Source organism: Diplotaxodon limnothrissa, linkage group LG20, assembly GCF_057381915.1.
Source record: "Diplotaxodon limnothrissa isolate DT_005_m linkage group LG20, D_limnothrissa_male_GT1.1, whole genome shotgun sequence".
In the NCBI taxonomy this organism is placed as follows: Eukaryota; Metazoa; Chordata; class Actinopteri; order Cichliformes; family Cichlidae; genus Diplotaxodon; species Diplotaxodon limnothrissa.
The window spans coordinates 4,384,272-4,412,259 of NC_140615.1; the positions used below are offsets into that span (position 1 = coordinate 4,384,272).

The window sequence follows — 27,988 nt, forward strand, 5'->3', positions numbered from 1 at the left end:
AACCGTAGACTGATTTATTCAGAAAACGAGAAGGAAGCATCTCTCGGGTTACTGTCATAGGGAGAAATCTTGATTGCAGTCTGCTGATTGACACGATTTCTAAATTAAAGCTAACAAACAGAGCACCACTGTCTGGGCTGAAGCTGGATTGTGAAAGTAGGCCTAATTATTAAGTCTTTATTATTATTACTGTGAAAGGTGGGGAAAGTGTGCAACAGCATAGATTAAAACTGCAATCCAAATAAACACAATAAACAAATGTAAATAATAATAATAAAACCCCAAAACAGACATTTGTTGACTTCTTAACCAAGGGGAATTTAATCAGACCAATAAATGCACTAATGCAGTACTCTCAGACTGCCACTTTTTTAAAAGTAAAATGCAACATTGTTTAGTTAACTTTTCATATTGAAGCCAGAGAGGGACGAGCAAAAGTGAGGATCTTTTCTGCAGCCCATGAAGGCCGCATTTCTGGACAGAAAAGTGAGCATATCAATCAACTTTGAACCTTAAAATGTCAAAACACTCCTTGCAGTTGAATCAATCTGACCACCAGTACAGTAATCTAGCTCCTTCTGTAGTACCAAAGGCTTGGAAAAGAGTAGCTTTCTTCATTAGCTTCAGACAGAAATATTCATTGATACATACATTCATATAACTCGTTTCGGGGGTGGTGGTGGCAGGTGGGGTTACAAGCCTATGTGTGCCAAATACAAAATCAGGTCAAATGCTGTTGTGTAAAGTATATACTAGTCCATGAAGAATGTGGACCTTGGAACTGCATAATCTCAAGGCAATACAGAGCAGACAGAAAATTTCTGCATACACTTAATCCTGAAGTGGTCAGGAAACCGGTTCACAATCCAAAAACATACATCATGTAGGCTTTCAGTTGGAATGAAATCAGTCAAAATCACAGTCCAGTAAAAGGCGTAGAAGACATAATTCTCTTCAAACTATCATTTTAACACACACACGCACACACACGCACACACACGCGCACACGCGCACACACACACACACACACACACACACACACACACACACACACACACACACAAATCAGGAATGGACACATAACTCCAAAGAATAATATAAAACATGCCTCGTAGCAACCAGTTTGGCAAGAAAGCATTGTCATACAGTATCTTAAAAACCTCACAGTGAAGCGTGACGGTATGCCCACTTATAGATAAAGAACAGCATTCAGTAACATGTGGTCACACCCACACACATACAGCACATTGTCTCACACACACACACTGGTATAAAATGTTTCATAACAGTTTAACAATGTCTCTTCATTTCCGTGACAGTAATGCAATCGTGCTTCCTTCATGTCGTACTTCTTGTTTTTGGCTTGAACCAAAAAGAGAAAAAAAGAAATATTCGGAGAGCAAAGTGCTCAGAGATTTAAGGGAACCACAAACAGCCGAGATCCAGACCGTTAAAAACTACAGACTGGAGGAAACAAATAAGGCCCTGATAAGAAACACAAAAATCCAAGACAGGGTAGTTGCGTTTGTTGTCTGCATATATGTGCATACGTGCACGTTCTCCTTCATTATAAAGTCCACAACAAAATAAGGGTTCATGCCTGTCAATGACAGTGACATTACCGTGGCCTTTGCTAGCAAAAGGATGAATAAATTACTTAAGTTTACTGTACTTTTTGAGCAGATTCATTAGTGTGTGTCAAATGTCAAACACTTGTTCTTTGGTTATTTTCATCCATAGTGTTGTCCTTGCATATATTCTTTTATAAAACAGTTTTGTTTTTTCCACAAAAAAATAAATAATTACTCCAGATGAAATACTTGTACTATTGCTCATAAACACAAGCATAGTCACTTCCGTCCTAAGGCAACTGGGCTTCATTATCTCTCGGGCAGCTTGGGGAGAAAAAAACAACAACCTCCTAACACGAACAACACCCTCCATTTGTGCATCTGAGCAACATACAGTCTCGTCTCTGCTGGCCTTCTACTGTCCCCAGAGTGCTTGCACCACGCTTCGAGCTGACCACTCTCTGTCTCTCTTTGCAGTCTCTGACGTATCAGTGGAGTGGGAGTCACTCTGCGGTCAAACGGTCTCTCGTTAACTACCTGGGGGGCCACTGGTGAGGAAGTAAGTGGTCATCTCTCCCTTCCCCTTCACCTTGACGACACCTCGACATTCCAGCTGGTATCCATTGTTGGCCAACACGTGGTACAAGTCTGTAGTCACCTAAGAGATGACACGGATATTTGACACTCAGGATATTAGATATTCAACCCTTCCTAAGAGTCAGTCCTAGCTTCTCCCTAAAGCATGATGACAGAGGCATAAGTTTTTAAATATGAGGATTTAAAAAAAAAAAAAAATCTTCAGCACTTATTAGTGTCTGAAAAAAAGTAGTTCAATTGATACAAGTTAAACCAAAAAGTCTTCAAAATGTTATCTGGGAAATGAAAACAATCAGTTCACGTCAGTGCATAGCAGAGAGGGCATTTTGATATGCAGTAACACAAAGTGTGCAGCAGATGGCAGCGCTGCTGTAATGAGACTCAATCTTTCAAGGAGCTCTTTTGGCAGTACAGCTTTTCGATGTTTCTCACACATTTCAAAATATCTGTTCTGCATCTATAAATAAGATTTTTTTTGTTTTCCCAAAGCTAACTTGCTGTGGCTTTCCACCACTGAAGGAGATAACACTGCGATAGCTGCATGAAGTCTACAGGGAATTTAGATTTGGCTCTCTATTCCTCCCCCAGAGGGACTTTAGAGCACAATTACTGCTAGAAAACAACACAGGACTCTTACTTCGGGAGGGCAGATGTCTGGGCCTAAAGTGAAGTAAAGTGAAGGACGGTGCACTGATTGAATGTGCAGAATGTAGTATGTGTGGAAGCATCTGTAGTATGCTTCCACACAGAGCAAAGGTCTAGGTTTAGATATTGTAAACAAGACTTTGAACTGTGTGCGAAGAGCATTTCTCAGCTAGAGCGAAGATGGCTAATGTGCGGCCATTGTTTTGGGTGTAAATAAGCATTTCATGTTGGAATAACCACTGGCGACAATTTGATGACTAATTTAACGAGTAACTGGATTGGTATTCTATGTTGGCTGACTGATCCAACAATTACTAAAAGGACAAAACGTTTTCTTGTAAACATAAAATTGCAAACTGCTGGGGAGTAACTGAGTCACTGTTACCTGAATGTAGTCTGGCACGCCTGTGCTGTCCATCCTGCTGGCCACATTGACCGTGTTCCCCCAGATGTCATACTGGGGTTTCCTGGCTCCTATCACCCCTGCTACAACAGGCCCCATGTTCAACCCTAAGAAAAAACATGGCTGTGAGACATCATAACAGATAGAGGACTTTAACTAAATATTAATGCAGCGTCTGCTTGAACGCATTATTGTTGATCTCCGTTGACTGACATCACAAAAGCGCATCCAAAGAAAACTTACAGGATTTCAAGAGCAATTTTCACTCTCCTTCGTGTTTACCTATCTTCATCTGGAAGTTGTTAAAGGAGTGCTCGTTGATGTATTTCATCTGCTCTCTAAGCCTCATGGCATAATCAGCCAACGCCAGGATGTGTGAACGGCCCTCTTTATCGTAGGTGGAGTCATTGAGGCCAGAAGCTGCCATGTAGGTGGAGCCAATGGTTTTGATTTTTTCCAGCTGACGGAACCTCTCCTCACTGATAATCTAGGAGAGAACAGCAAAGGACAGAAATAAAAGCAGCATAGCAACAGGTCAGCAGCACTGGCAGATGGTTACATCTAATGACCACACCGTGTCCAATAAATGTTTCCTAAATTATTGTAACGTGCATTAATTGTTCCTTATATTTCCTTTTGCTCACCTCATCAAAGTCAGCGATGATCTCATTGAGGAGCCTGAGACACTCCACCCCCTCGTTGTTAGCCTCCAGCTCCACATAAAACTCCGAAAAGTTGCTTATGGAGGCAAACATGACAGCAACACACTCACATGACTGATAGTACAACTCGTCATTACGACGCTCCCGTGCAAGGAAGTGAGCAGCTACGTCCTTTGGCAAGATGTTATGGAGCAAGCGGCGATTGTACGCCTGCAGCTCCTCCATGTCCTCCTTCTCCTCTGTAGCCTTAAGTGGGACAGGGAGGGATACGGTTACTTAGTCACGATGTCAGGTGACTGGATTCATGATGTTATTACAGCTGCTAGAATTGGCCTTTTCACAGAAGACAATTTGACACCTCATAGTAAAGATTTTGACATTACATTTAGCTCCTTCACTTTTAGTCCTGCTGCCATATATGTGGGCTCAGCAGCACAGTGGCATGGCTTAATAAGAACAGAGCCACTGTTAAAGCTAAACTAACATGATTTTCAGGCTATGACAAGTCAAACTGCCCACAGTGAAAAATGTCTTTTGCTGAGTTTAAGTATTTTTGGTTTCCCTTTTGTTTATAGTCTACACACGTAATCGTTCAGCCTACCTGCAGCTTCCAGAGGAAGTCCAGACGAGCGGTGGACTCCACCTGCTGGCCGTGCAAGTAGAGAGCCAGAACAAAAACTGTGAGGATTATAGGAGTCATGACCTTTAGGGAGACCTTGGTCACATCGTCGCAGCTGAGGAGGGAAAGATAAGCAATGAATGAGTGTCTTCAATATTAAAACTGATGCATACCACTGTTCTGCAGTTTTATTGGAACCAAATCTGGAAAACAGCCAAGAAAGAGTCATGTCTACAAACTATATGGGCCTCTTAAAGTAGATATAATCAAATATACAACTTAACATACTGCTGCAGAGAATCATTAACAGGTTTTAATTGCCTCAGGAAAAAAAAAGAGCATATTTAAAAAAAATAGAACTAAACATGAAAGTAGGTCTATTAGAATATAAATCTTATTTTAAAAAGTAGGCTAATTTTAACCTAATCCACAGTACTGTGACACAATAGAGACTTTTCAGGTTGAAAACTGGGAAAACAGTGACTGTGTTAGCATTGCCGGTAGGGGACTCACAATTTGTAGGCAATGACCAGCATGTCTGCGTTGTCGAACAGGGCCACCTGAGGCCACTCCACTAGCAGGAGGAAAGTGAGCTGGATGAACAGCATGAGAGCCAGCTTCCCTATGCTGCTGATGTGGAGGAACACAGAGCAGGCCAGCAGGGTCAGCAATACACTGTAGCTGAAATACTGCAGCACAGAGGAAACAGAGACAAAAGGAGGAGGAGGAAGAAGAGAAGTAGATTTAGGTTTAGAGTGATAAGTCAAGATTTCACCAATGAGGAAAAACAAACATGAACATGAAGAACGCACCTATGATTCAGTGTGCATGTGCAAAAGCAAATACGAAAACCCCTTTTCAAATATTGGCTATGTAAGAGCGCTGTGTTCATTAAACTGCCCAGGTGATGATACAAAGTGACGCACACAAAGAGCCACTTTGAACTTCTAACATTCCCCCCCTCGGTTTCATGAAATCTTAACCACAACTGCAAGTGTGCACGTGTGAGAACAGACATTTTTAGTATGAGCGCTACAGAGGTTCAAGCACGTAATGAACCTTTACTTCTCTCTCTCTTTGTCACTAAGAGCAGGCTCTCTCATTCTCCATGTGGGTATCCGTAACAGCAACGAGGTGCTACAGCTGCTCTCACGCCTCGCACTCAAACTGTGAAAACCCCCTCTTCTGGATTGGGAATAATGAAAATGCGTCACAGACAAATATTTTAATCTTGCTGCAAATTACAAACAAAATTCAGTGAGATAAGACACGACTTCTCCTGTGGACACTCTCCAAACAATTCTGTTTCTTAGTGAGTGCTTCATAAAATCTGCCTCCTGGCTCTTATGAAAAAGCAACCGGAGGTGCTCATTCAGACATGAAAGGGACACGTTCAGAGGCCGTCAGAAGGGAACGAATGTCTGAAAGTGGCTTTACAGACACACAGGCTTTTTAAAAAATGCTGTGGAGCTGACCTCTGGAAAAGGGCAGGGCATTGTCTGGCTGGAACACAGAGTCGAACCGTTGCTGGTCAGGTTATAAAGCAGGCAGGAAGTCATTGATGTGTTCAACTCCTTGGCCACACACTCCTTCAGGTTCTCTCTGCTGCATGTAAACTGGCAAGAGAGAAGGAAACAGTTTGTCATTAAAGAGTCAATAATTGGAATCAGCGAGGAAGAGAAGCACATGTTATGCCTTATATTGCAGCACATATGGTGCTGGTTTTAGGAGGCGGTACAACATGTTTGCTGATTATTAAATAACTTTGACCAAGAGATGTACAGCGAAGGACATTTTTGCATAGTTTCTAGTTTTCATTGCTCCTCTCAGGTAAAAATAATGACTATAGGCATGTGTAAATTAACAAAGTCCTAGTAAACAAGGGGAACCTCAAGGGCTGTAAAAATAAGCCAGGAAGCTTCTCTCTTGGCCAAATGTGTTAATCCTCATGTTAAAATGCTCAGCTACACTTTTCATAGTGTATTTACATTCTGGTACAAAAAAAGGTTTGGCCATTAAAGCCACTTTGTAGCAATAGTTGTATCCCATGTCGCTTAACCCATTTTTAGTGGACTCATCTCACAAAAAATCTGTCTTTCTATGTGTTGCAGCCCATCTGAGAAGTTTTGTTTAGTGAAATTCATCTGTTACCTATGAACAAATTAACAGCGTGTATGTGTGTCTGTGCTTTGCATCCTTACCTTTCATAAATAAAGCTTGCTAACCAAAACTTGATAGCATTAGCTGACAACATAGCACTCTGCACCGAGCACTGCGAATACGTTTTAATTCTGGACTTCAAAAATCCAACATGGCACCAACACTCAAGCTTAAAAATGTGTGGTCAGGGGGGCAATGCCCATCTTTTATATAGAGATTTTGCCTTGAGCAGTATTTATGTCAAAATGCTGTATCTGATTATACCCTATATACTAGAAGTTTTCAGTATTCATATAGTCACGCATGTATGGAGCACATATAAAACTGAATGGATCTTTATAATGATCACATGAAGAAAATATTGATTTCTACAACCTCATCCATCACAGTGATAGATTATGATTAATTGCCTCTATCCAGCAACATCCATATAGCCAGAATAGTGCTTAATTACTTTATGTTAAAGTAATGTGTAATAATATTTAAAATAATCAGGAAATAAGTATTTCATGATGCAAAAAAGCATCAAAATTAAGACAGTCCATACCATGTTAGCAAAAGAAGAGATATAGAGGAGGAGGATGGTGAAGACGGCCACCAGTGTGCTGTTTGCTCGAGATCGGACTATTTTCTTGGTCACTGTCTGCAAGGCAGCTGGAAAAAGCTTTGATACAGACAGCAGGGAGAGCATCAGATAAGGGAGAGTTAATGCCATTAGCGATGCTGAAAACATGTAATAATGTCTCTTATCTACAAGAGGAACCACATGATTGGCGAAGGCCTTTGTTTCGTACTTTGATGCAAGAGTAGATGGCACAGACGAAGAGGATGTTGGCGAGGATGACGAAGACGCTAATGTAAAGACCGAGCATAAGCGGCGTTCTGAGGAATAGATGAAAACAGAGTCATTAAGATGTACAACTCTAATGAACTCCTCATAAACGAATCAAGAGCACATTTCCTGTGCACAATTCAGTATAACTGGAAAAGGCAACTTGTCAAAGAGAACTACTTACTTTGGGAAAATAATAACTTGAATGAAGCAGATACAGCAGAAGACAAAAAGTATGCAGGCCACATATCCCCCGAAACGATCGTCAACTTTTTTAGAGTACTACAGAAAAGACAACGAATGAGAAATCAGATGAAATGAATTTACAATTTTTTTCTTTTAGGGACGTTTTGGGGTGAATTTCAATTTAATTTTTGTCAAATGTCAACCTTTTTCTCAAGTTCTTCAGTCTGAAAAGTGAGCAGAAACTTCTTGACATGATCTTTCCTCAGCTGGTCAATGCTGCGCGCATCGATGGCCCGTCCGAGAAACTCATCCACCTCATCCTCGGTGTTCAGTGCCTCCTGAGTACAGCGACTGTGAAGTACAGGGAACAATAGGTCACTGTCATTGCTGCGTGTTTGCTTCACTGTGAAAGTGTGCGTGTGTGCGTGTACATGTTTAGACATCTTTGTGAGGACAGAAAATTGGCACGTTACTACCCTAAGTGTGGAGCAATAGCCACTTATGGGGACAAAATGCCAGTCCCCACGAGGTTGAAGGCGTCGAGGCTCAAAATGTGTTTTAGTGTCAGAATTACAATTGGGTTATGGTTAGGTTTAGGCAAAGGGGAAGTATTATGTCGATTAGATGTCCTCACTAAGACATGAAACGAGTGTGTGTGTGTGTGTGTACATGAGGATGTTGCCCTATGCTGTGACACAGAGGATGACTCAGAGATAACATGGCATTAGTGTGTTTGATGGATCTGACTGTGCAAAACCAACAGTTTACTCTAAAGTTAAACTGCTACAGTGACAGCTGACAAATCAAACACTTGAAACTGGAGCCCACCCAAAAAAAACCCACTCACTTTTCTTTGCTGGATGCTTCATCGATGCCCTGAGAAAAACAAAAAGAGAGAGTGAAAACAAAAAGAAAAAACAGGATAGAAAAAGAAACAAAGGGAAAGAGATTATCATGTGGTCACAGTACGACTGAAAAATAGACACAGACTCAGACATCTGCACAGCTAATCCCTGTGAGCCAGACTGATGTTTTAATTAATGCTGGGAGGCTTCAAATTACACCCTCTTTGCCCCTACAGATCAGTACTTCTTCTCAGGTCCTCGTTGTCTTCTGTTACTGTTTGCCACTCAAATGTATTTATTTATTCACAGAACACTGTCTAATATGAAGCCAAAAGTAAGATGGGAACAAATAAGCGTGTACAGCTATGCCAGCAACTCTGTGAGGCTTTACACAGCAACATAAGGTAGGCATGCTTACGTCACGTCACCAATACTTATCTTAATACGCATGTTAGCATGCAAGTCAGGACAAGGGTAAGAATACTCTGTAACAGTAAGCTAAGATGCCATCTGTAAAAACAGTACCATAAAAATGTAGAAATACAACCCAGACAGATGACGCTACGGCTGAAGTGTCACTAACTTTAGTTCTTCCAGTCGCCACTTGAGGCCAGTTCCAAAAGCGAGTCAAATCTCATCTTCATGTTAAAATGTCCAACATCACAAATTTAAATAAAGATGTTTGCAACCCGTTATAAAGAATGATTTTGTTCTCCCTTCATAACAATTTTAAAGTTGGAGTGGGGGAGGCGGGGGTCATTTCCTTCAACTATTTGGATTTTCTTAAGCCTTAAAAGAAGAACAGGTGACCTCACAGTAGATATGTCCATCTCTTTTATACAGTCTGTGATACCAACTCTATCCAGATGAAATGTCCACAACAGTATACGCACACATTTTTTTAAACAACCTATTGAAAGTATATTTATAATTTAACTTGAGAGAATGGAGAGGATGAGGAGGTACTGTAGAAAAGTGCATACTGTTCCCTCTGTGTAACTCACCATCTTCTGGTAGGCTTTAGGCTCCTTGTTTCTGTTGAAAGACCTGTCAGGCACCCAACGTGGCATCACTCCCTCTGCAGAATTTGCACGTGTACGCTGCATTTTAGCTATCATGGCTTTCTCTTCTTTCTGGAAGTGAAGAAACCCCAACAGGGTAAGTGCTTTGAAAAATAACGTCTTCTATTCCAGGTGACAACCCATTATATTATTTGTGTGAAATATAGCACTAGTGTGGTATTCAGATGAGGTCAAGCAGATAAGCATGTGCGTGCGTGTGTGTGTGTGTGTGTGTGTGTGTGTGTGTGTGTGTGTTTGACCATGCACTAACCCTTTTCTGGCTGCAGCCCAGCACCAAGAAGGTTTCAATGTTGTGTTCCTTCAGGTAAGCATTCCTCTCCCCTCCAAATCCTGGCTCCACTTCATAGTCCCCGTTCAGATACTGCAGTGTCGCTTTGGTGATGTGGATACGACTACACACACGCCCACACACAACATAAAGTGTGTCTTAAAACATAAATCCTATGGAAGATTAATCCAGCACGGTAACGAGGTAATTTGGGCAGGACCTACCCAGCCTTTCCCCCAGCCTCCATTTGGTTGGCAAGGGTCACGTCGTTAGACCACACATCAAACTGCCACTTGCGCAAGCCAAGCACCCCGCAGTGAACGCGCCCGCTGTGGATGCCCACCCGCATGTTCACGTTAACGCCTGTAACCTCTCTCACCAGCCTGCAGATGAACACACACACGAACACTGATGTCAAAAGGCGAGCATCACGTTCAGCTTCACAAAGTCTCCTCAAAACCCTGTGTGCCATCCACAGATAAAATATATGCAATAAACAAAGCCTCACATCAGATCCACATATACACAAATAATTAGTCAGAGTTAAAAGTAAAGGTTTGAGACTGTTCTAAAGGCTCTGGTCCAGACAGTTTTTTCCAGTCTTGGTGGATAATAATGTCAATGAGAGCATACAAGCTCTGCCTTCAAACCAAAGAAGCCATCCACCTGCTCTTCAAACCCTCTGTTTGGGAGGTGAACCCAATCACTCACAAGCTGGCTTTAAGAGAGCGTGGCTTAAAGGAAGTGGAGCAAAAGCACTAAGGCTAGGCACCTCAGTATAAGATAAAAAGGGAATATTGTGAATCATGCTAATTACTATAGTTGAGTAAAAGGACAAAAAATGGAAAACCAAGCATAATAAATCGTCTTCAACTTTCAGTGAAATATAACTGTGGCTGTCTTAAGTGTGCATTTTACTCACGAGATAGCTTCAATCATGTCTACTCCCATCTCTACACAGCAGTGGGCGTGGTCAGCACGGGGCTCAGGCAGTCCTGACACACAGTAGTAACAGTCGCCAAGGATTTTAATACGCAGACAGTGATTCTCCTGTAAACAAAGACACAACGCATAAAATGTTAGACCTTCACCTACAGCTGATTCACAGCATGTCAAATAGATTATAAACGCATAATGTGAATGATTTATAAGCCTCGGCAAAGTTCAATTAGCAGGTTACACAATGCTTAAGTATCAGTAAATGCATCATTTTCTATTCGTCATACTAACTAGGACTGAGACTACAGACTGTAAAGATGCGTATGAACCGGTGGTTCAAAGTTTCGCTATGACAGTAGTGGCAGCCAACAGCAAAGCTCACCGAAGCCAGCTTGTCAAAGCGGGCAAACAGCTCGTTCAGCGTCATGACCAGCTCCTGGGCCGTGCACTGAGATGCCAGGCTGGTGAAGCCCTCAATGTCTGCAAACAGTATGCTGCAGGAGAGATGATGGGTATGTGGGGAGGGAAACAGAGAGAGGGGAAGCAGAACAGACAGTGGGAAAGAAAGGGGAGAAAAAGGAGACACAGAATGCAATCAATCAACATGGTGTAGAAAGAGACAGCATGGTCTAGCGGCTCCCTCCTCCTGTTCAACTATCATGTGAGCAAGGGAAAGAGAGGCAGACATTTGTTCGGCTCTGGCTCGCATCATTCAGGCCAATGTAGGTCACCTCCTCCAGCCCTTCCCTCTGAGAACGCCCCCCTCCCCTCCTCTCTACCCCTTGATCCCTCTGTCTGCATGCCTTTCATTGCAAACTTTTGATAGTAATGAAAGGCGAGGATAAACAACACCCCAGACGAAAGTTAGACATGAAGGCAACAGATGGCGCTGTGACCACTGCGAGGTCATCCAACAGGGACAAACTCGCACTTAATTACAGCGGTCAAAGTCTTGTCTGCGTCTACCACTGTGGGCAAGATGAGGCGATGCCATGATGCACCACTTCATCTGTAAGGGACAGAATTAACAAATAAACAAATAAACAAACCTATAGTATTTTCTCACTGGTGGGAGCAGAGCCTAAAGTTGATGCCGGATGGACATTTTTTTTACCCATATTTTGAGATATGCGTTTTTGCTAACACCATTTTTAGTGAACCAGCTTCCTATTCTAAACAGCAGCATCATGAAAAACACATCAGGAGTAACCAGTGCAGTTTTTGGAAGAAAAAGCTCAGGGCTCAGAACTGAGTACTGAGTATGCCATATACTGTAGTTTTACTGGCAACCCAGTAAAACTAAGGTACTGAAACTTCATATACCTTAGTTTTACTGGTTTGCCAGTAAAACTCTATTATTATTCACTCCTGCAGTTACTTATACTTGGCAGGAGTGTTCTGTTTTAGGACTTCCCAGTCCTTCACACACAGAGAGCAAGGAGAAGCACTGGGAGACATGTGGCTACATGAAAAGACAGAGGCTGCGAGAGATGCAAGAATGGAGCGGCATCAACAACAATAGATATGATACGGATAAGCTCAGAAACAGCATAAAAGGGAGTCGCTCAGATGGACATGGGCTGTAAAGTGGCCTGGAGATGCACTGCGACTGTGAGCATGCTAACGTAGCTTAAAAGGACACCTTAATAACATTTGTGATTGCACAGCTCTCAAGTGAACGATCTCATGTGGGCGAGCAATGGGAAGGGATGAGCTGCTTTAATTACTGCTTTACTTAATGCTTTGCTTAATGCTAAATTTGATTTGTCTTTCTAAGTAACTTCGTACAATGCTTGACTAAATATAGTTTAAAATTACAGACCTGTTAGGGTTAAGCTAATCAAAACACTCTGAATATCTTGAGTTTAGTTGTTTTCTAAGTGTTATTGCCTTTTCAAAGCAACCCAAGTATTTTTTATTTTCTAGTCTTGTGTTGAATTTGGATAATGGATTGCTTGTGTAAGTTTATACCTTGGTAGGTCAGTGGTGCTGCAGCTGGGTCACCTATGACAGGAGATCTTTGCTTTAACCTCATTACAATCTCCACGCCACCACAACATGGACAGTGCTGGCTAAACTCTGCTGCAGTACAGCCAATAGAAAGATTCAATCACCTGTTAGTAGTCAGTCATCAGTGATGGATGAGAGTAGGAGGCAGCAAACTCTGAGATCTGTCGGAAATTATTTGCTACAGAAAGCACATCAGCGTCCTGAAGCCAATATTGTTGCTTATGCCGGTGCTGTCAGTGTCAATAACCAGCAACATGCATAATACATGCTCTAAAGGAAATAGCGGTTGGAGGGACTCTGAGGTCGAAGCTAGCTGAGCACTCCCACATTTTTTGAGCCTTATAGTATGTTCGTGCAGAAGCATGTGCGTGCATTCATCTGTCTGTGTTTACCTAACATTGTCGTGTTTTTGAATGTAGATCTTGTGGAACATCATATCTTCCTTCTTGGCACTGATATCAGCCTGCATCTCCATGGCAACGTGATGTGGCAGCACCGACAGCAGTAAGCGCTCCTGAGAGAGAGGTAGAGATGACACAAGAGAATGAGAGAACAGACAGAGAGATGAATTAAAACAGAAAGGAAGATATGACAGTGCACGATAAAGAGAGTTCATTCATTTTCAGCGTTTTCCACTGTTGGAGTGTTTACTGAGTCACCCTGGCTCGCTGGGATCTGCGTGGGAAGGTGTTAGTAAATTAGAGTGGAGCGGAGATACACGTTATACTCCAGAACATATTGTTGACCTCAAAAAGGGAGACAAACAAGTTAGACTAGAAAACTGAGACACTCATTTGTTGCTCTTCTGCATTTGTGTATATGTCTTTCTACAGGACTTGGTCTCAGCAGGTGTCTCTATGTGTGTGCCTGTGCATACCGTGTGCACATAAGTGTACCTGTTGCTGGTTTTCCCTCTGCAGGTGCAGTCTGGCCTGAATGTATCCTCTAGTCTCCTGGAAGGCCTGTCTTTGGGAGACTTCAGCGGGGTAGTGAGTACAGATCCCGATCATGTTAGTGCACAGGAAGATCAGCATATTGGCACTGATCTGAAAACACACAGACAGACACAAAGCGTGAGGTCGAAGCTGAAAAGAAAACAAAAGAGCATCAAACATGTGCAGATCTTGTCATAATAATTCAATAAACTCTGACTGACCTGGGTGAGGTCATTGAGAGAAAATGATAACATGCTATGTCATAGGAATTACTGCAAGGCGAAAGATTCCTCAAATGTCTGAGGGGCCATTAGATATGATCTGGTTAGAGACGATGAGCATGGCCTTGTGTTTGCTTTGCAAAGGATTTTTTTTACACTTGTTCTTAATGGCAGAGAGGAAGCCCAGACTTTTTAATGCTATGAATCAGTGGAGACGCGGGAGGATTGTGTCATTCCAGCTTTTTTTTCTTAAGAGCTAACAACAATATTGTATTTATTGCGCTGAATCCAATTAAAAGGCAAAAACAGGGAGATTATTCCAGCATTTCAAAAGATGACTTTTGTTAAAATCTAAAATCTCCTGGCAAATAGTACAAAGCAGAGAGACAGAACATCTTTTATGCAAGCGGTAGTCTATCTCAATGCGCAACTTCAGATAGAAGCAGACAGATCCATTACTGTAACTTCCTTGTGTGTACCCACTAAGTTTAACAATGAGGCTCTGAGAATGCTCTGCACAGTCTGTATAACATTATCTGTGGCTTGAGTAAATTAAGTTTATCGTGTGCAGTTAACTTTGTGGGGTCATTGACCTTAAAGGCATTCCTCTGTGCTACTCCACTCACTTTTTGTGTTTTCGGATGCGTGCCGTAAGCCAGCGTTTGAGTCTGTTAGTGATTTCTTTTCTCACTAGTCCACAGCCAAGACTGAAGATCAGAAATGGATGCCTTGAGCTCTGGACTTCCCCTCAGCTTAGAAACACGTGGGCATGCACGTTCACACACAAACACACGTCCCCTCCATGTTCAGAAACACACTCCAGCCTGGGAAAGTCACTTGACCTCTGACCACAGCCCAGGGTGCTTCCTCTGAAGATGATATCATCAATAATGAGAACAGGACATGCACGCACTGGACACACTAAAGCCTGAATGTTAAATCTGTCTTAAAGACAACACTCTCAGTGAACTTGAAGATTTGAAAACTTTGTGCCATGGCTGGTATGTCGCCAGACCAGTGTGTTTCTCTGTGCATGCTTGTAATGTGTCTTTATCAGACAGTTGGCGGAACAGAGCCGCTGAACTGGAGATAGGGGCTGATTATCTGTATATGTACATTCACTGCATTTTTTAAAGATGTGTCTCCGCCTTTTCAAAAAGCATCACTGCGCTAGCATCCACACTTCAACCCTCACGCTTGCAGAGTGATGGCAGATCCTCTGCCACTGTCCCCACCTAAAGGTTTACAGTGTATACACAAGAGCTTACTATTTGTTGTCACGACAAGGCAGAGATAATCTAACAGCCTGTGCTTGAAATGAAACATAACACCATTACCAAAGGACAGTGGCAGGCAAATTTGGTTCATTTTGTTAAGTGGCCCTTCTAAGATACAGGACCTTCTGCAACTAACTGACCATACTTCTCAACAATGCACATGTTTCAGAGATTCGAGCTTTCCATGTGAGCAATTTTAATCCATATATTATTCCTAGAAAAGAAATTAACTGATAGTCTGGCTATGCACGCATAAAGACTCTCAGTGCAATGATGTGCTGGGATAGCGAGGATAGGCATTTATTTGCAAATAGGGTGCAAATGTATGTGCAGCATTTATTGAAGCTTGCGAAAGCCTTAAAATGCAAGAGGGGACGAGGCATTCAGGACTATTAAAACCTACTGACTGCATGTAGAAGGGTAGTGCAATATAACAGCCGGATAGCTATAAATGAGTGAAAGTGAAGTGTGAAGAAACATGATGAACAAAGCTTGTATTAATGCCAACTTATATGCTTAGAGATTAGAGGCAGACACATTCACAGAGACTTTTGAATAAATCTTGTGCGTGAGCGTGTGTGTGTGTGTGTGAGTCCTTTTGGACTGGCAGCTCTTTGATCCTGAAGCTTGTTGTGTCTGCTGCTGCACTCATATCACCCAGAACTCCAAATCTAGCACAGACCCCCGGCTGACACTACCCTGCCTAAACAGTGAAGACAGAAAAGCAGCTTCTCTCCATTAACACTGAGCCAGTCTCTTTATAACGACTAATCTGGATTTAGAGTATATTCCACTGATGCCTCCTGACCATTTTTCCTGCAGACTTTTGGCTCTTAAAGATGAGCCTGCCTACACATCTACTTAGGCAGGCACTTTTGGCGGTGAAGTTAAAAGGAGACCAAACATTGGCTTATAAGGTGCGGTTCACAGCAAGGTGCTTTATAAAGTTAAAAAAAGAAAAAAGGATAGCATGCTAATAATCAAATGAGGGAATGGGGATGGAAAAGATCTCTGCTTGGCAAACACACACTAAATCCATTCTATCTTTAATAATATCCCACTGGACAATTCCCTCATGCTCAAGCATGCTGGAACACACATGTGCCCAGATCGAGTTATGACAACAACATCCTTATCCATTTTTTAAGAGATAAAAAGTAACAAAAAGAGATAAAAGTGAGATAAAAGTTCTTCTGATCAATAAAATAAAGTTTTGTGGCATTTGACAGCACATCTACACTGTACAGGCATTACTTTTGCTCTTTTAGCTAAGTGAAGGCAACAGTAAACCACAGAGTGGTCATATTAAATTGTAACTATAATCATGGACAATACACCGAGGGTAGCTAAAAACTAGGACCTGTCAATCACAGATACTAAAATAAGCCAGCTGGTTAAAGGCGCTTTTCTTTTGGTCGGTGCTTGGATTCATGCAGTTGTATCTAAAAAGCCTGAAAGAAAAGTTCAGATATTTCACTAACCCTGAGCAAAAAAGCTTAAACTTTAAAAGGCCAAAGTGCTACATCCCATAAGTCAACACTTGGGACACTGACTGCAGTTGACATGGGGACTAAACTCCAGCACATGACCTCTGATAGGCATCTGGAGCTTTTCAAAATGTCTTACAAAGATAAATGGCAGAGCCCAGTCACACGCTGCTGATCATAGCCTGCAAAAACACAAAACAACATGTAGTACCACTGTAGTAAAAATAGACAATACTGTCCCATTTTGTTTGCCTACACCTGATCTAATCAGCTGTCACTAAACTGTGTAATTACTCATTTAAGAAGGATGCTATTCCTTATAAAGACAGATGTTGCTGAAGGGTGGGGGTGCCTTCTTTGCCATCTTGGGCTCTTGCCATCTGGAATCTGAGCTTTGTTTTTGTCATGACTCCGGCCAAACCAAAATTGGTCTCAGGCGACCAGTGAGGCCACGGAGTAATCTTTGTGAAACGCTGAAGCAAATTCCGCGAAGCTAAATAGAGCTGGACCCAGGCCGCACATCTGCCAGATAAACAGATCCTGAATTAATACTTACATGAGGAAAATAAAACACGTGGAAAATCTCCCAGCTATCCTGGAATTACTATAACAAACTAACCGCCAGCTTAAACTACCCGCTCACTTCTTTTAATACCAACAAGTTTTTCCACAAATCAAAACACTGTGAAGCTTGTTTGTCCCTCATTTTCAATTTACTGTTAGCAGGCTGAACTACAAACTACCAGATAATATTCCTTGTTGAGTAAAACATACAGTACAAGTAGCTTGCCGTAATTACACTAATCTTCTTTTGCCACTTTATGTTATCTATGGAAGCTCAAGACAGACATGAAGAAAGTCTAAGACAGCAAGTGATATCAAGTCAGTAAAGTCATAACGATTTTAAAGAAAAAATAACAGTAAACGAGAGACACATGGATTGGTAAAGTTGGACACAAATAAGAAGTGAGTGGTTAATGAGAACATTGATGTTCCCTCAACAAAGAATAGCAGACACACAACTTTTAGCAATTACTTCCTTTTTGTTAAAAAAAATTATATCATGTAACATCTCCAGTTTGGGTTTGCTCCAGGACCCTTTATTTGCCCCCCATTTCCTCTCTTCCCCAAGATTTTCTGTCTCTATAAAAGTTCAGAAGTGTTACGAGCAAGTAAATGGCCTCATCGGTGCTGGAAGTTCTATTCAATTTAAAGATGCAGTCAAATTAATAAAAATTAAAGACCATAAAAAGTGGAGACTGTTCATTTCTTGGTAATTGAGCAAACTCACAAATTCAGCAGAGGATCACACAAAGCCCCCCCCCCCCCCCTCTTTTTTGTAAACATTTTGTCAACATTACCATAACAACTGCTGTTCTCATTTACTTACTGAATTATCACTCATTACGTAAAAGAATTTTAGCTCCAAGTTGTGGTTCAAATCACACAAGCTGCTGTGTGTCTCCGTTGCTCAGAGGTCTGGGGTCAGTGTGTAGAACTAGACTCAACCCTCTCCAGCTTTCCAGCTGTGTCCTTGCTAACCCTCCACTTCCTGCCTGCTCAGACCCTCACAGGCACAGCTGCAATTAAAACACGGCAGCTGAAGGAACACAGAATCTGACAATTAGACTATCCAACCAACCAACCAACCGGCAGTTCACTTTCCTCCTCCCAAAGACTGAGCTGTGTGACAGAGGTCAGACCTTGAAGTGTGTGAGTATGAGCTGAACATCCAGGAATTCCCGCTCGAGCTTCTATTTCATCTCTGTTTGCACATAATGTAAAACATAAAGGCCATTGCATCTCTAGAGAGACCAATGTAACATTAATATCGAGGCATTGCTCAAAAGAAGGAAAATGGCTCTGTAGTGCAAATCCAGAGCACCGTGTTTGTGTAATACATGGTAAGTTTGTTATTTTTTGGGTAAGACTGTCTTTAGGCTGGAGTGAGAGAATTAAAAGGGGGAAACATTAAACAACTTTAAAATAAATGTGCACAAAGGTCAAACTAAACACGCATGAGTTCAGTTTAACTGTTCAGTTATATAAGCATGTGCTCGCCCACTGTCCCGCCCTGCTCTCGCTCAACAACATCACACACCGCTGGCTTTTACTAAGTATGCAGATCAATACTGGGACAAGAACAGGTTATAGTTTAAACAGTGAAGACTTGTCTTTCACCACTTGCTCGGTCAAGGATGAGCTGATACTGAACTCATGCATGCATGTAAGACATTTGCCTCCTGGGCTGATTTCTGGAAATGCCATGTGGCACGTTTATGAAGCCTAAAACATGAGCATCGTTTCAGAATTTGAGAATAGATGTATAAGTAAATACAATTTTAGAGAAACGCAAAGAAATGTACAACAAGAAATGTCCTGGTCACCTCTGTCCATTTCAACAGGAAGCGACTGTTTATTTTATCTTCCATATTCACAGAAGTTATATAATAATTAAACTAGAAACGTAGCATAAAACATATATTTTCTGAGCTTTTTGCACAAACACAAGACAGAGCTCACCTTGATTTGGATTAAATCTGATGATGTGAATTATAATCATGGGCCTGGGGTATTGTTATTATATCTGATGACATTCACTTAAAATGTGAAAAAAAGCATAGTCAGAGGCCCAGTCATTTAAACCTAAAAAAAATCTATACACACTGGATGACATGAGCTAAAAGATCTGCTCTGGTCAGCTGGAACACAGTATTGCACAGCACAGCGCATAAATGAGGATCTATGTAGTCTATTACATTCGACATGTGTTCTTCCTATTTTATTAGAAAGAAGAAAGAAGGTGTTGCCTATTTGTACACTGATAGCAAACATGTTATTACAGCTTCACCCTATCAGTACCTCCTCACTCCAGCCTGACATATGTCGCCTCTGTTACAGTTTTGTAACTGTAACCAAGTTAGCCAGGATAACAGGACAGTTGGCTAGTGTAACTGTGACCTTTGACAGAGACCCATTCACCTTCCTGTCACGAACACTGGGATCGGTACTGCACTCAACAATATCCAGAGTAAAACCGCCTTTAAAAGCTTAGGGGCATACATGCCGCACAGATGCACATTTAACACCACTAATGGATTCCTAATATATATCTCTTGGCTGTCAGCCATGGCAGTTCAGCTTCAAATCCCTGTATTTACTTTTGCAGGGAGCCAAGTTGTTAGTAAACCATGAACTGTTATTAGAAGCCTGCACTTCCTCCTGCCTGACTCACACAGCTATTATTAGCCTGGCTATTATTTCCCTTATCACTCCCTGTATTTTAACAGTAATGTTTCACTTATTGTCAATCCTAATTTCTCCCACCCATGGTGATAAAAATTATCCGGGTTCGCATTGTTGCCTTTGGCTGTAATACAATAACTGGATGAGTCACAACTTTCTCACTCTCTGATAGGGTGGCGTCGGGAGTAAAGGGGGTGAGGGGTGGGCGGGTGGGGTCTTTTATTTCAGCTACTGAATTGTTTGGGAGGTGAAGTACCTGACGATGAGTTCTCACCATCTGACAGCAGCAAAGGGAGGGAGGCGCTCCGAGGCCTGCAAGTGAAGCTGATAGACAGATCGTGTATTGCACTTACTGTGGCCAATGCAGTAAGTGCAATACTATGACTGTAAAACACGTATGTAATACTGGACATGCGATTGGCTCCAAACAGCTCAGGCTGAAAATGAAGGCTTAAGTCTTTCTGGCTGCTCATTTAAGTATATGAACAGCAGCAAATAGTAGAGTGGTGTAAAAAGTGTTGGTATCCTATGCATGAACACATACTGAAGTCATGCTCACTATGTCTTTAATGAAATCTTTCACCATGTCTGATCATTTTCAAATGATGTAATCTCATAGTTATTTACACAGGGTCATACTGCTGACATGTTTAATGTTTTAATGACTTTGGCAACAATACATATCTCTATTTGTCTCATGATCATGCGTGAATAAAAATGCAGTCTGACTGACTGAATAAAGTGGCAGAGCTATGGGGACACTGACTGACTTTACATCCATGTCTAACTTTGTTTTGGGGTTTTCTTTGTTTGTTTTGTTTTTCTGTACTTAACTTGTATTGTATTTTTAAGTGCAAATGTGTAATGTGTAATATTTTTGAACCGATGACTCAAGAACATCCGAGCATCACAGCTGGTACCATCTAAATTCAAGACGATCTCTATAATTTTCATTTAGCAGCAGAGAGCAGAGGCTGTTCCCTACATGTGAATATCAGACATAGCGCCCGTCATAATTCAAAGGGTTAAAGTAGCTGAAGTTGTAGCTGCTTTTGGATTTTCTTATGCAACACAAATGTTCTGGCATAAATGCATTATGCATGCCTCGGTCATGCTTGCAACATTTCATTGACAAATTTCACCAGTGTTAAGCTGAAGGATCAGTGTGTTTCCACCACTCCCACATTCGCCGACCCCAAAGCAATTTGGCAAAAGAAACAGGTTCTTCCTCAGGTGTCGGATCACCACACAATCAGCAGAGTGCAGACTGGTTGTGCTGATGTGTCAAGGGGTAGTGTTTTTCACAGCTTCCACTGCTCTGTGAAAGAGTTGGTATTTGTCTATGGAAATATTTGTTTGTTTCTGCAAACAAATGAAAATGTGTAGCCTCGACCCACATATAATACAATACAATCATAGATCTTGGAAACACTGATCCAATGAAACAATGGTAGAATAAGGAACATGACCTCCCATACGGAGTATGGCTATAATAATGCCAGCTGTTACTTACTTTCAACCACCAAGCAAGTGCTCAGCACTATGAGCTAAAATTATAATCTTAACTTGACTCTTTTCACTCTCTGTTTTTCTACACCAATCTGCAACTGATCATTAGTTATTATTAATCTCCGTCTCTCTTCGACAGTATGTCTTTTTGTCCTGTCTCACGGCAGATAGCTGCCCCGTCCGATCAATCAGAGGTTTGTTCCTGTTAAAAGGGAGTTTTTCCTTTCCTCTGTTGCCAAGTGCTTGCTCATAGGGGGTCGCTTGATTGTTGGGGTTTTCTTTGTATTATTATCTTTACTTTACAACATAAAGCACCTTGAGGCGGCTATTGTTGTGGTTATATAAATAAAGCTGAATTGAATTAAACCCCCAAACTTATTTGATTATTGCACAATTTTATTGAAAACTACAGTTGTGTTTCTCTCTTTTTCATGTCCACACGCTAGAGCAGGGATCTGAGATTATAATGTTAAGTATCCAGTAGCCGAGCAGAAATGTCAGAAAGGCCAATCACAACAACTAATACTGACAGGAAATGATCATTTATATTTGGCGCCAGCAGATGTGAAGACCTGGGAATGAAACAGCTTGCACAACACATAAGTTCTCATAACAGACTTCACACCAAACCCAGTTAAAGGGATGAAGCGTGGAAAAACCCAGTAAGCAGAAGATGAGGAAATAATACATTTACTCTTCAGTTGCCAAGTTAATACACGGAAGGGATTTCAACCCATCAAATATCAAAGAAGAGTTTCCAACAACTTGAGCCGAACTCAGACAGCATGTCATCCACATCAAAGCCTTTTAAAGAAAAAAGTAACTGTGAGCAATAAAAGTGAAGACAAATTAAGCCATCTGAACTGTTCTGAAGTAAAATGTATGGATGCGATACAACGTGTTATTATGAGAACAGCTTAATCACTGAGGACTAACATATATAACTTATTTGTTAACTGACAGAGAAGCTTTAGAGTTTAAGGGATACAGCTTGTTAATCTCTCACAGGCACTGGTTTAATTTGGAAATCGTCAGTTGGATAATAAATCTGATGTTCTGAGATGCTATGCTTCTTCCTCGTTCGAAAACTAATTAAAAAGGACAAAGCAATGAAATGTTAGTGATTTGTGAGAAAAAGGAAACCAATGATGTCCAAAGTGCCTTTTGAGCCACAACAAAACACAATGAACAAAGCCTAAAAATTATGCAACACATTCCTGAGAGAATGTTGCACAAATGTTGTGCAGACAGTCTTTTTAAATCTTAACAGGCAGCACTACCTGTAAGACTGACAGAAGTTCACCTGAACCCTGAATCTGCAGGGCAACGGCACAACTTGCTTCTTCCTGAAACAGTCTCACCTTTGTCTCTTTGTAGTTGTCTCAGGAGGCTCTTCAGAGCAGAAGAGCACAGTGAAATGTGGAGATCTATGGATGGAAGCAATCCCCATGAGTAGGGTGAGCTCAGTCTCTGTCGGCTATGAAATAAAAGGCCACTCCATCTGAGAGGGATTTTGTAAGAATGGAATTATGACTCAGAGAAAAAAAAAGAGTGGAGAGAGAAAAAAAGAGAATAGCAGCTCATTTAAAGCATGGTGAGTCAGCCTAGTATTATTTCATGCTCTCAATCCGTGTCTGTCCCCTTGTCACCAGCGTAACCTCCGCACACCCCTCACCCCTCCTGCTTCATAGTGGAGGTCCCTCACAAAGACCACTTTTGTCCTCGTTATCATCGGTTTCACATCTTCTCAGCTCTAATTCTGCATGAATATCTCTGCAGGAAAAATACAAACGGCTCAGGCACACAATGGGGTGGAGGTCGATAAGGTCCCAGAAGCAGAGTAACCGAGGTTTGTAAGGGCTTAGTTGTGTGATACAGACACAGTGACAGACTGAACGTTATTCCTTAATATTCATACAACTGAGAAGTACCCGAGAGCTGATTAAATGAAAGAATATGTCATTTTTTAAAGCTAAAAACAGAAATCTTGGTCATGAAATCCATATAAATTTGAGATGATAAATGCAAAAAATGAGTGTGCTACACTGTTATACAACAACAGAATTGAAGGAAAAATGTGATTTCCTCCATGTTTAGTAAAGCCAAAAAGAGATTGGAACAGTCTGATGTCCATTGATTGTTTAGAAAACTGGAACATGTTGTGTTGAGGGTCCAGACCCTCAGGCAAGGTAGCAGGACATCATCAGAAGACCAATGCAACAGCCAGGGCCAGAGCTAAACAGGACATCAAACCAACGGGCCCGTAGTCACGTTGTACACTCTGGGACATGAGCACTTAACACATAACCTCAATGTACCAGTAGAGTTATGTCAATATTGCCTTCTTCATAATGGCTGCACATTCATCTGGTTGATTAATAGTCATGACTGGTGGAGAAAGACAGTAACAGAGGGTCAGACCGCACATGTTTTTGAACTTATCTATTTTTTTAATTTAAATTTAATACATTTATATGGGAAAAGCTATTTTTAGAAATTAAAAACATAAAAAAAAATAGTCCATATCAGATCTGGAGGTGATCAGCTCATGGCACTGCTGAGGTGTTACTGAAGCCCATGCTGCTTTGATTGCTGAGCTCAGCTCTATTTCTAGTTTGGATCTTTTTAATGTTCCTCTTGACCATATTCCGTATGGAATATCAGGCAAGTTGGCTTACCAATTAAGTACAATAACGACATGGTCAGCAAACCAGCAGTAATTTTGACACTGCGGGCAGCTGCCAAGTCCTGCTGGAAAAGGAAACCAGCATCTCCATAAAACTGCTCTGAAAAGGCCTGGTAGGTGGCTGCACATGCCATGACACACAGAGCAATCATAGATCATAGATAGTGGTAACTTCATACTGGACTTTAAACACCTTGGACTTTGTTCTGCTCCACTCCTCCTGCAGTTTCTGGGACCGTGACTTCCAGCAACAGCCCACGCAAAAAAACTTGTTATGTGTTTGTTAGATGCTCAATGGGTACTAGGTGGCCCAAAGTGTGCCAAGAAAATGTTAATCACATCATTACACCACCAGGGTGGATGTCAAGAAGAAACCATTTGTGGTGGGGCATTGGTGAACAGTTTACAGATCATCTGAAGGGCCAGGTGCAACTCTTGCATAGGGGGTGTAGCTCAGTGGTAGAGCATTTGACTGCAGATCAAGTGGTCTCTGGTTCAATTCCAGATGCCCCCTATAGAGCCACCAATGGAAAAGACAACTCTGAGAACTGTGAGAGCAGTTGAGATCTGAAGGGGACCTTAGCTTTTTTTTTTTTTTTTTTTTGGAAGACCTTTCAAAAGTCCAAAGAACAATTGCCGAAAACAATTTCTCAACTGAAATCTCCTGAAACTGTCCCTCCCAGCTGCCTAAACACTTGATACAATAAAGAATGGCTCACTATTTTCATGACAAATTCTGGGCCTAGCAAATCATGCAGCAGAAACTCAGATTCATCAGACCAGGCAACAATTTTTAAAGTAATCTGTTGTTCAAACTTTAGAGATGGCTATGCATGAAAAATCCCAGTAGGTCAGTGGTTTGAAATATTCAGCCCACGTGGCACCATCAACCATGCCACATTCAAAGTCACTGAAATGACCTTTCTTCCTTTCTGATGCTTAGTTTTCACATCAGTGGGTCACCTTTACCATGTCTACATGCCTAAAAGCATTGAGCTGCTTCCATGTGATTGGCTGATGATAGATGTTTGCGGTAAATAAGGAGGCGAACAGGTGAACCTAAAGTTCTCTAAATACAGTTTTCAACCATTTTCTCTACTCGACTCTTGGCTGTCTAGGATATCAGCGAATAAAGATATAGGATAAAGAAGTCTTTTGACCTCTAATTATGCAGACCTATTCCAGTAGAGTCCAATAATATAAAAATACAAATTAAAGACATGTTGGTGAGATTGATTCACTACAAATCAAAAGAATTTCAAACAGCTTGCTTCTGTTTGGCAGATATAATCTAGACTCTAGACTGCATGTCAAAGTCTCCTTGGGCAGGATACCGAACCCCACCAAATCCCACCAAACCCACTAAACGCCACCGACCCGCCGAACCCCTAAGAGAAAGTGTGTGAATGTGAGATTAAATAAGCTTAGACATAGAATAAGCAGTTGTGTGAATGAGGCTTGTAGTAAAAAAGCGAGTGCTCACATAGAGTAGACAAGCACTATATAAGAACCAGTCCATTTTCCGTGTATATAAAAAACAACTAAACACACTGGCGTTGTGGAAAGTTGGCTGTGACTTTGACATCTATCAGCGTATAACATGAATTTAATGAAACGAAGGTTGTTCGGATTAATAGCTGATAAAAAAAAATGGTTTGCTGCAGGTCTGAAGGACATCCACTATTTCTGTACTGGAGGTCTACTTTGTTTACAAAACACTACGTACAGTTTAATAGTGCAGTCGGTGCACATCCACTTAATGCAAACACAGTGTAAATTGTGATAAAATCAATGAGTAACTGACAGCACATACAAAAGGAACCAACATACAAAAGTGATGAAGAAATATTTCCAGTGTGCTGGGAGCTGAAGTCATTGTAAGTGCCTAATCCTGTTTTGTTTTTCCCCACAGCTTCCAGTATGAAGAAGTAATCATTCTGTTTTCCATAAAATTCATTGCACAATCTGAGCATCCCACCCCACCCCATTTCATTTTACTACAGTACAATAGCCTCCTTGTTTTAGGGACTGGCGGCCTGGATGGCACCATGCTACATTATCATGATATTCCTCCACAGTGTAGCTAAATGGGCTCATTCAACCCAGATGACCTTCTACAAACCCCAAAAGAGCTGCTGGTAGCTGCCCTACAGCACATAATGTAAGCTCATTAAAAATCTCATTTGAAAACTGCTGAGATCTACAGTAGCATCTACTTTTAGTACATCACCTTTGACATGGAAAAGTGGTTAAGAGCCTTTAAAATGTTTTGTCCTATATTGATGGAAAGAGAAAGTAGGCCGTTTCCACTGATGAGTACAGTAACAACATTGTACTCCTTTGTGTCGTGATAATAGCGGGCCCAGACTAACACAAATCAACAAGTGTGAGATGTTTTGTCTTGTTTACTCACAAATTTTAAGAACATTCATACACAGGCAGTTACTGGGAATAATACTGGCTCAGCTTCAAAACGTGGACGTGACCGTCGCTATCTTTTTGAAAACAAATCCCCAGTGGCTTCCTGTAAAAAAGAAATTGGTCCATGTAACCGTATTCCTGTTTATGCATGTATTTATAAAAATACTTAATTGTGATGTTGAACCAAAACAAAAAACTTGGAGTTCTGCAAAATGCGCCATTACTACCATTGGATATCCAATAGGAGTAAGCCAAACAAAAAAGCTTCGGACATATTTCTTTGTTAAGGGACAAATTTAGTTTTAGGGTGAATTTTTAGGGGAATTTTGAACAAAGACACACATTTAAATTCTCTCCTAGGCTGCTAGTGTCATACTAGTAACTAGGATTCATCACGCCATAGGACCTGTTCCCACTGATATTCCAGGCCAGCTCTTGTGCAATTTGTCATACCTCAGCCTTTTCTCCTTGTTTCTTTTCCTTTCCTTTCCTTGAGACATTTCCTTGTTTCTGCCTTTTCATTAAGAATAGCTTGTTGGCAGCCACCCTTCCACTGAGATCATTTGTGATGGCGAACAGTTGAGGGATCATCTGCTAACGGTTTGGAGCCCGGTACTGCTCTCGTGTAGGGGGTATAGCTCAGTGGCAGAGCATTTGACTGCAGATCAAGAGGTCTCCGGTTCAAATCCGGATACCCCCTGTAATAGCTCAAGAGGGGGAAAAGAAAAAAATATTGGGGGGAATCCTGGCGAGCTGTTGCTCAAGACATCCTAACTGAAGGGACAGGTGCGTCTCTCGGGTCTTCAAGCTTTTTTTTTTTTTTTTAAATGTCATATTCCTGACCTACAGAGATTGTTCGTCTGCAGGAAATTCTCTAGTTTTCTCACAATTTTTATGACCACACTGAACACAATTTCAAGATATGACAAGTTTTTGGCTAATAGCTCTTTGGGAATCACCTTGTCGGTGCAAACATAATCTGTGCTATCTTTGACATTTTTCATAGATTCCATTAAAGAAATATGAAATCATTTTATGTGTTTTTGTGACAGGATAGCAATAACATAATGCCTTTAAATGGTTTTTTGTTTTTGTTAAGCCAGCCATTGTTTTTAGACATAGCACTGGTTCACCCTTTGAGTTAGGGGCCTTTTTATGCTTTACTGATTCATAGGTCAGTGTTAAGTGGCTTAACAAGCATTCCTCTGAAAGTGGTCAAGTACAAGGACTGAACTGTAAGTGAGAGAAAAAGCAGCCACGATCCAAAGATAAAACTTTCAAAGACTTTCAGAAATCCTGGAGAACTATTGCTCAAGACCACTTTTAAAAATTACTAGCATGTCTGACTCCGTGTGTAACGGACATTACATGTTGTTATAATTACACA

The 27,988-nt window shown here is 41.3% G+C and overlaps 1 protein-coding gene and 2 non-coding genes across 3 annotated transcripts in view; 2 read left to right on the top strand and 1 right to left on the bottom strand.

Annotated features, from left to right (window-relative positions):
* Window positions 1-269: 269 nt before the first annotated feature.
* LOC146610313 (adenylate cyclase type 6-like) overlaps window positions 270-27,988 on the bottom strand; it is a 31,887-nt gene continuing 4,168 nt past the window's right edge. Inside the window, exons 4-22 of the mRNA XM_085345262.1 lie at window positions 13,716-13,865; window positions 13,212-13,333; window positions 11,192-11,303; window positions 10,793-10,920; window positions 10,095-10,253; window positions 9,853-9,994; window positions 9,525-9,653; window positions 8,523-8,551; window positions 7,879-8,026; window positions 7,674-7,771; window positions 7,452-7,539; window positions 7,205-7,321; window positions 5,973-6,113; window positions 5,011-5,186; window positions 4,480-4,612; window positions 3,861-4,124; window positions 3,499-3,703; window positions 3,199-3,323; window positions 270-2,229 (exon numbers count right to left, since the gene is read on the bottom strand). Of these exons, the coding sequence (XP_085201388.1) occupies window positions 2,101-2,229; window positions 3,199-3,323; window positions 3,499-3,703; window positions 3,861-4,124; window positions 4,480-4,612; window positions 5,011-5,186; window positions 5,973-6,113; window positions 7,205-7,321; window positions 7,452-7,539; window positions 7,674-7,771; window positions 7,879-8,026; window positions 8,523-8,551; window positions 9,525-9,653; window positions 9,853-9,994; window positions 10,095-10,253; window positions 10,793-10,920; window positions 11,192-11,303; window positions 13,212-13,333; window positions 13,716-13,865 (2,595 nt within the window). The 3' untranslated portion in view covers window positions 270-2,100. The remainder of the gene's footprint in view (window positions 2,230-3,198; window positions 3,324-3,498; window positions 3,704-3,860; window positions 4,125-4,479; window positions 4,613-5,010; window positions 5,187-5,972; window positions 6,114-7,204; window positions 7,322-7,451; window positions 7,540-7,673; window positions 7,772-7,878; window positions 8,027-8,522; window positions 8,552-9,524; window positions 9,654-9,852; window positions 9,995-10,094; window positions 10,254-10,792; window positions 10,921-11,191; window positions 11,304-13,211; window positions 13,334-13,715; window positions 13,866-27,988) is intronic.
* On the top strand, window positions 24,623-24,694 carry trnac-gca (transfer RNA cysteine (anticodon GCA)). Its single transcript has one exon. It is a non-coding gene; the product is annotated as a tRNA-Cys (tRNA).
* trnac-gca (transfer RNA cysteine (anticodon GCA)) lies at window positions 27,230-27,301 on the top strand. Its single transcript has one exon. It is a non-coding gene; the product is annotated as a tRNA-Cys (tRNA).